The 8,095-nt window shown below is 32.5% G+C and overlaps 2 protein-coding genes across 2 annotated transcripts; both read right to left on the bottom strand.

The window, feature by feature from the left end:
* Nucleotides 1-1,862: 1,862 nt before the first annotated feature.
* Nucleotides 1,863-7,009, bottom strand: LOC102595912 (uncharacterized). Its single transcript, XM_015312206.1, has 3 exons — nucleotides 6,798-7,009; nucleotides 5,522-6,082; nucleotides 1,863-2,140 (listed from the first exon to the last, which is right to left on the bottom strand). The coding sequence occupies exons 1-2, from the start codon at nucleotides 6,975-6,977 to the stop codon at nucleotides 5,606-5,608; spliced, it is 657 nt and encodes a 218-aa protein (XP_015167692.1). The 5' UTR covers nucleotides 6,978-7,009; the 3' UTR covers nucleotides 1,863-2,140; nucleotides 5,522-5,605.
* Nucleotides 7,010-7,080: 71 nt separating this feature from the next.
* On the bottom strand, nucleotides 7,081-8,036 carry LOC102599516 (uncharacterized). The gene is made up of 2 exons (XM_006355114.2): nucleotides 7,660-8,036; nucleotides 7,081-7,340 (listed from the first exon to the last, which is right to left on the bottom strand). Exons 1-2 carry the CDS (start codon nucleotides 7,733-7,735, stop codon nucleotides 7,081-7,083), a joined length of 336 nt encoding a protein of 111 aa, XP_006355176.1. The 5' UTR covers nucleotides 7,736-8,036.
* Nucleotides 8,037-8,095: the final 59 nt, after the last annotated feature.

Raw genomic sequence — 8,095 nt, 5'->3', positions numbered from 1 at the left:
TCAATTAATTTATCCACATGTCCACATCACTAGTATATAGTCCTAAATCTCAAAACATTCATGAACATCAAAAGAACAATCTCAAAGATTAAGAAGACAAGGTAAAGTGAATCTATATAATTATGGGTGGCAGCTCAGGGGTTAAAATACCTAGCATGGGCCGATCCTAATTCTTGTGCTTAAGGGTGGCAACTCAGGGAACTACAACAAAGTGGAGATACAACGACATTTTCTAAATATCATATTATGATGTTTAAATGTCACAAATTTGTTTACCGACATTTATTTTACATTTGGACCAAATGTCATATATTTTTGTGTCGGGGATTTTTCCAACATTTAGGTAATTGTCGGGAAGAATTTGTGACATTTATTTTGTGACATTTAGGTAAATGTTGAAAAGAATTTGCGTCATTTACTTTGCAACATATATGTAAATGTTGGTAAGATTATTAGGACAATTACTTTTTGACATTTATGTGAATGTCGATAAGAAATATATGACATTTATTTTTGACATTTAGGTGAATGTCATTATGAGATATATGACATTTATTTTTGACATTTAGGTAAATGTGAGTATGAGATATATGACATTTATTTTCGACATTTAGGTAAATGTCGGTATGAGATATATATGACATTTATTTTCAATAATTAGGTAAATGGTGGTATGAGATAGATGACACTTATTTTTGACATTTACGTAAATGTCGGTATGAAATATATGACATTTATTTTTGACATTTAAGTAAATGTCGATATGAGATATATGACATTTATTTTTTTGACAGTTATGAAATGTCACTTAAACTTTCTGACATTTAGATTAAATGTTGGTAAAACAAATTTCAAGACACTTACTTGTGATATTTATAAAATGTCACATTCAAATTTCCAACACTTTAGTTAATGTCAACAAATGCTATTATTGAATGTCATATAATTTGGTGATATTATTTTATATTTTGTTAAATGTCATATTAATATTTTAATGTCGCTACCAAATTTCTTTAAACATACCAAAAAATTCTATATATAGTTTTTCTCAAGACACAAATACATACAAACAATCCATGCATTCAAAACTATCTTCTTCATGATAAGCAAGAAATATCATATAATGCAAATGTTTTATAATATTATAATCAAAGAACAAAATAGCAATATAATAAGTTTTCTGTAAAAGTAAACAATGTCTAAACAAATTATCTTTTTTATCTCAAGTAAAATTGAGATCCAACTAAATGTAATAATCTCAACATCAAACCAACTAATTAACTCCTAATTCAAATGGAATTAAAATCTCCAGTAAATTTGTAATAAATCTTTATGAAATCATCAATCCAAAAGTCGAGTATGTTGAAGTCGATACTTGACCTCAATTTCCTTAAAAAATTCTGCACAAGAAATGCACATAAGAAAATTTAGAACTATATAATAATAGAAATTAGATACCCATTAACTCGAACAACATCTGATCTAGAGAATTAAGCCTTTCTAGTCGGACAACTGGACTGGTTTTGGTCCCCTAGCTTCCTAGTGGCCAAACTTTGGATAACATTCAGATCAAGGATAAATAGGTGGAACAATGAGATGCTACAAAATATTTGTTCCTACAAATCCAGCACTACATCAACCATATCCGAATAGGAAAAACATCAATGACACTCACAAAAGACTTCCTTTTTAGATTGGAGGATCATAACCAAGAGAGTCCCCCCAGATGATACCATTGTGAAGTATCAAAAGAATAACGTTAATAATGGATTTCAACAACAAATATGCAGTCCTAGCTTTCAACATCAGACTCCAAACTGCACATGTTTTCCCACTCCTAATCTTTTTCTGGAAAAGATATATTCCAATAAGGTATGGTCTTTCTTTGCCAACTCTCTAGGAATACTTCATCAAAATCATAGTAGCCTCATATTGAGTTGGTGGGATATCAAAAATTACTAATTGATTTTTTCTAAAAAACAAACATATTAAGGAATTGACGCAAAAGCAGTAATTATTTATATACATGAAATTTTCCTCCTTTTGAAAGAAAAGAAAGATTTTGTAGTTTTTTCAAACATACCCACTTCTTTTTATTTGTCCCAACTACGGTAGTTCCAGTCTTCTTGATCATGTTAGCCTGAAAAAAATATTAAATTGATTATTTTGATACTTTACGAAATACAAAACTTAACATTTCATTGAATACATAAGTGTGCCAATTTTTCTAGAAGGAAAATAAAAAAGGAAGATATATGATTTCTTCAACAAAACAAACATATCTTTAAGAGTCAAAGCAACACAATACCAGAATTTTGGTATCCTGCTTGATACTTACCCATAGGAAAGAGACATGACTTTCCTAGTTACTCTGTAGCAGTTCAAACATTAAAAGCAGAACAACAATAGAAGTTATGTAAACATTATAGTCCAAAGAAATTGTTTATAGTCTGGTTCAGACTTGAATCTTTAACAGAAATCTCAATAAGAGTACATCCAACAATCCAATAATCCTCTCCTAGGTCGAGTCATTTTAAATATCTATTGTACCACTTACGAGATCTTTGCTTGGGCTTGGCATCAAGAAACGTCACAACATCATATGAAGAAGTTTATATGAAAGTTCAAAACTTCCTCTGATGCTTCTTCTAACTTATCCATGTCCATTTCCGAGAAAATCATCAGTTTTTCCAACCCAAAAATGATGGCATTCTAACAAGAGAAACATGTATGCTTATGAAGGCACATACACAGACATCATCCTACCCTCTTTGCTTTCAATTAAATACAGAGGGGGGGGGGGAGAAAAAAGATGATGGGAGAAACACTAAATTTCAAGTTTACTTGACCACCCCAATGAATCTAGCTGGTTAATATAAGAAAAGAAGCAGCTTTTAGCCACCGAACAGAACGCATTATAATGGTCAGCAAGTAGAAAGTTTCTCACATTCCTTTTTTGTAATGATCTTATCTAAGTAAATTTCCTTTTATTTCTTTTTAAGTATTTCTGATAGTTGAAAGACTCATGTCCCAAAAAAAACTTGCAGTTCCCAAAAAAAGCAGAAACCATAAACTACTTAATGAAACAATATTTTCATTATTGTAAGAACCCATTCCCCGACCCCACTTGTGGGATCACACTATGTATGTTATTATTTATTGTAAGAACTCATCTTAAAATAAGCTAAAAATTCCAGCAAACAGATTATATAGCACACAATAAACAATATAAGACCTTATCAGATTTACATATTCAGTTAAATTATTTCCTCTTCCAGAAGGAAATGACCCAATCTCTAGAACTAACCACCTCTTTCAGTCGCATGCAACAAGTTCATAGAACTAAATTCATATTCTAGTACATTATTACCAACATCTGCATTGGTACTGCATGAGTTTCAAATATACTTGAACTAATCTTAAAATTATGTTAGCACACATCAAACAATATAAGACATCCAGAACAAGGTCCCAAATCTAATGTAAGCAGATCCAGACTGCATAGACATATCTATAATCCGTTCCAGTGATAACTTGACAACGACAGATTCAGTAACAACATTTAGAGAGTTCAGTGTCACATTTTTGTTGCCGCACATTATTAATAAATCGATATTTAGACTGGGTCTATTCAGACAAAAAAAAACAAACCTGGAAACATCTGAACAAAACTACATCCAGAATTATCTGGTAATAAATAAATACGGAGGAATCATGCTATTTTCTTCGACTAATTTCCTGGACAAGTCAACAAGAGAATCTACAAATTAATTGAAACAAGCTAACTATTTTAGAGAAACAGGACAAATGTGAAGCAGCGTAGCAATGTGCAGGAGGTGCAAACCCATAATCAGCAAAATAATGCCAAAAATAAGGTAATCCCAGAGCTTGCACCTTATACTGTGATACAATCTTTTGTGGTTAAATTGAGGCATAATGAGGATTCAAACATGGACTCTAGGCAGAAAAAATGAACAAAAATAAGGATGATCAAGTAAGAACTGAACAGCAGAATATGTAGTCGAGTGACAGGAAAAATAATACAACATCACAGATAGACTCAAGGCAACGTCATTACCAAGAAGAAGAGCCAAATTAGCAAGAAGTACAGTGGCAAACTCAAAAAAAAGAAGTATAACAAAAACAATACAAATAATGAGGAGAGACCTAAGACACCTCAAGAACAGATGGATCAGGCCAATTCCCAGAAAAGTCAGTCATACTAGTAAAAATATTATTACTCATAACTCTTATATTGATCATGTTGAACCAGATCTGCTAAACAGTCCAGGTACAGGCAAAAATCATCATGTAGAGAAGGCACCGGCTGGGAAAACACAGGCCAAACTAGGGGAAGATTCTGTGTTACCAACCCCTATATCCCAAAATCCTCCCTCTATGCCTAATGTACTTGCAGGTATGGACAAAGAAGGAAATACAAAGGCCTCTAAGATCAAAGGTATTGACTCAATGCTCCTATTACCCCTCACCCCTTTAGATATTTGTTTAATTGTTCTGGAAGTTGTTGGAGTGTTGGATGGAGGGTTGGAGGAGAACATTACTAAATTGCAGGAAGGGGTATCCAAAGGGGGGGTTTTTGCATCATGAGAATTTACCCACTGACCCTAAGAAAGACCCTAGAGATTCTGCTACCACTTCTCATCAGACCACACAAGAGAACCAGCACAATCATCTCATCAATCAGGGAAAGGTTTCCGGTCAGGGACACACTAAACAGAATGATCAACAAGGTAATCTTAATACTTCTCATAACACTCAAAAAAAGAATCAGAAAAAAGAATGTTCATTAGAGAGAATAGGAACAAAACTTACAAGACAGTAGGGGCACAAACCAAGGGCAAACTATCAACAATAAATCTCAGGGAAAACTAAGCAAAAAGAAGAGAGAGGCCATCAAAAGAAGGCAACAACAAGTAGCAGGGGCAGAAGAGAATAAGGGGCAAGAGCTACAGGTTCAAGTTGGTCAAAATGAACATAGCAACATCAGAAATACAGATTATGAAATGATACATTCTGAGGATAAGTATGATTAGGACACAGTCTTTGATGCAAGTTTTTCAATTTTGGAGGCTTAATGCATGAAAGAGTTGACTAGTGTCAACATCCGAAGATTCTGATGTCGGATCAAAATTCCGTCAGTTCCATCAGCTACGGATGGGTCCTTTTGGTTTAATGTGATGTTTGGTTCAGGTTTCGAGGCTTCTATTTGGAGTGTGTACGATTAGGCATTTTAGCTTTTGTGGTGAAAACTAGAAATAATATGATAAATTAACACAGTTTATAATTTCACTATACCAACTGAAAAACAACAACAACAACAAGAACCAAAAGAAAAAGATGATCAGTTTGACTGTTTATTTGTGCATAGCGCGCAATTAATAGTTTGTCGATTAATCCATATTAAACAAGAAAGAGGAATTAGATGATCTCGTGATCATATAAATGTTAGGATTTACGCAATTAAAATAAAATTCAAAATTTTAATGAAATTTTCTCTAACCTTTCCTGTGTGAACACCTAAAACAAGTGATGATGGTTGTTGACAATCTTCAAGTGGGTTATCAGGAACCTGTGAGCAACACAATTATTTCACCTGCTCGGATTTTAAATTTGCATCAATATTAATTCCCAAAGACTCTACATATGCTTGTATTCCTTCCTTCACTTTATCCGCTATAATTTCTTCCATATCCATTTTTGCTTCCGATAATTTTCTCTCCATCACTTCGTTATTCTCTTTTGCTTCCTCTTTCGCTTCTAACAACTTTTTATCCATCGCTTCCATCTCTTTTTTTGCTTCATACATCTTCTCTGTCATCTCAATTTTCATAGCTGAGGTAGCATTTTGAACTTCCATCTCAACCCTTGTATCAAAATCTCTTTTTTCAGCCTGAGATCGTGTATAAACGGAGTCATTTACTAAGCTAGGAGATGCTTCTTTTCCTAGAGTTCGGACAATTCCATGAGTGTCTGATCCAATTACTTGGGAGTACACATCATTCGGATCACTTCCAGGGACATTCAACTCATGATACACCTCGGCAAGATCATCCATTTGTTTCTTTTTTAAAGAAAGGTAAAGTAATGAGAAGTTTTTAAACAAAATTGTAATAGAAAGAAAGTACCTATATATTTTTAAAGAGTAATAGTTTACCATAACTTCACCAGCTATCTCATTTACTGGTTGTTTATTTGCTCTAATGTGAAATTGTTTTAACACCTCAATACGAGTTGGCTTTACACCATTATTCATCTTTGTCATTTGTTTGAATAGTAAGAGATTGACATTGAATATTCACGATAAGTATTATTTAATATATAAAGTATAGAAAATAAATAGTGATTACTTCGTACATCGTCTATAATTTGAGAATGACTTTTTCTCCCTGATGTGTGTGGCATAGTCAAATTTTTTCGTCTTTCTTTGTTTCTCTCACTCTTTTCGTAGAAATTTGAACACAACAATATATAAGAGGACATTCGCAATCTTGAATATATCAAAGAAATAGCCAAGAAAAATATAAAAATGCCGCATAGTTGAGTTTCACAAATTGCAATCAATTTCAATACAAGAACATTTTGTGCAGGTTGGAAAACTGAACATGTACAACAACATTATTTCTGCCAATTACAAGAAAGGGACAAATCAGAAAGAACTTCTAGTTGTTCTACAATAAGAAGTATAATCAAGGAAACACGACTTTAATAATTTATGACAACTTCTATGAAATTCTCATTTAGTAGAGCAAATGCAGAAATAGAAATCTAGCACATACCTTTGCTTCTTTTGAGCTCCAATAATGAATTAATGAATACCACTGATCTTCTTCAACTCTATCTGGATAATGAGCGAAACGCTCAATATCAGTGTTATATGGGTCATATTCAATGGTTTTTGCTTCATGCTTTGATTCTTTCCATTTATATCCAAATGACATCATCAGTATGCGCTTCATGTCATCAGTTGCGTCAATATTTTCCTGTACATATATTTAATACACAACTCATTTATAAATAAAATATAAAACAAAACATCTTAGTATATAGGTTTTGTGTATACTAAGAACCTTTGATATGAGCCCATATTATATCCTTGTACATACTAGGTACAAGCCTCCAATCTTTATGATTCAGTGGCGCTAGGATGCCATTTAGTGCTAGGACACCAAGTTTTGAACTCAATCTAGTTCCTTCTAACCCAATAACTTGACCATGTTCATTCAATTCAATATTTAAATTTCCACCATCTTTCCCCCATCCCGAGTGCATCATAGTGGGACCCCTAGTTCGCTTAGATTGCTCTTCACTCTCATTAGAATCTATAAATAATCAAAGATAAAAAAAAGGCAAATTTATTATTTATATAAAAAATTATCTAAATACTTTATACTATGAAAGGAATAATAAATATCATGAGATTTAATAGTTGGAAGATTTTTGTATCATGTGATTCATCTCTTTCATTTTGTGGCCAATTTTGGGGCGCTTGAGGCATTGACTTACTTCCAATTTGTTGTTTTTGCTGCTCAGAATCTAGAAATAATCAAAGATAAAAAGAGGAAAATTTATTATTTATATAAAAATTATGTAAGTACTTCATACAATGAAAGGCGGAATAAATATCATGATATTTAATACCTGGAAGATTTTTTGTATCATGTGATTCATCTCTTTCATTTTGTGGCGAATTTTGGGGCAGTTCAGGCATTGACATATTTCCAATTTGTTGTTTTTGTTGCTCCGAAGAATCATATAAAAGATCACCTTGACTAGAATTTCTGTCTTTCTCTTGCAATTTCAACAAAGTTCCTCAACAGTTATGAATCCTGCCGAATTTAAAGTAGTTTCTACTATACAAAAGTATAAAATAATATCTAACTATCATATCAAATAATAAGACATATAAACATATGAGATTTTAACAGCTGAATGAAGAGTAAAAATATCAAAGTCATTATTGTTCAACAATCAATTGTACTGAAATAGTGATTATACTACTATAGTAACAAAAACTAAGATATACTTTCCAAAGTTTCTGGGTCAATTTCTAATCTTGGTACTCCTTCTCTAACCC

This window comes from Solanum tuberosum, unplaced genomic scaffold, assembly GCF_000226075.1.
Source record: "Solanum tuberosum cultivar DM 1-3 516 R44 unplaced genomic scaffold, SolTub_3.0 scf00195, whole genome shotgun sequence".
In the NCBI taxonomy this organism is placed as follows: domain Eukaryota; kingdom Viridiplantae; phylum Streptophyta; class Magnoliopsida; order Solanales; family Solanaceae; genus Solanum; species Solanum tuberosum.
Note: the sequence above shows the minus strand (reverse complement) of the source record. Positions and strands in the feature narration are given on the sequence as shown.

Excerpts from the sequence above, each read along its gene's own strand:
- LOC102595912 (XM_015312206.1), bottom strand. The coding sequence starts at position 6,977 with ATGAAGCGCATACTGATGATGTCATTTGGATATAAATGGAAAGAATCA. Across the intron at positions 6,083-6,797 it reads GGAGCTCAAAAGAAGCAAAG|AAACAAATGGATGATCTTGC; the intron begins GTATGTGCTAGA and ends TCTTTAAAAAAG.
- LOC102599516 (XM_006355114.2), bottom strand. The coding sequence starts at position 7,735 with ATGTCAATGCCTGAACTGCCCCAAAATTCGCCACAAAATGAAAGAGAT. Across the intron at positions 7,341-7,659 it reads TGATACAAAAAATCTTCCAG|ATTCTAATGAGAGTGAAGAG; the intron begins GTATTAAATATC and ends GATTATTTATAG.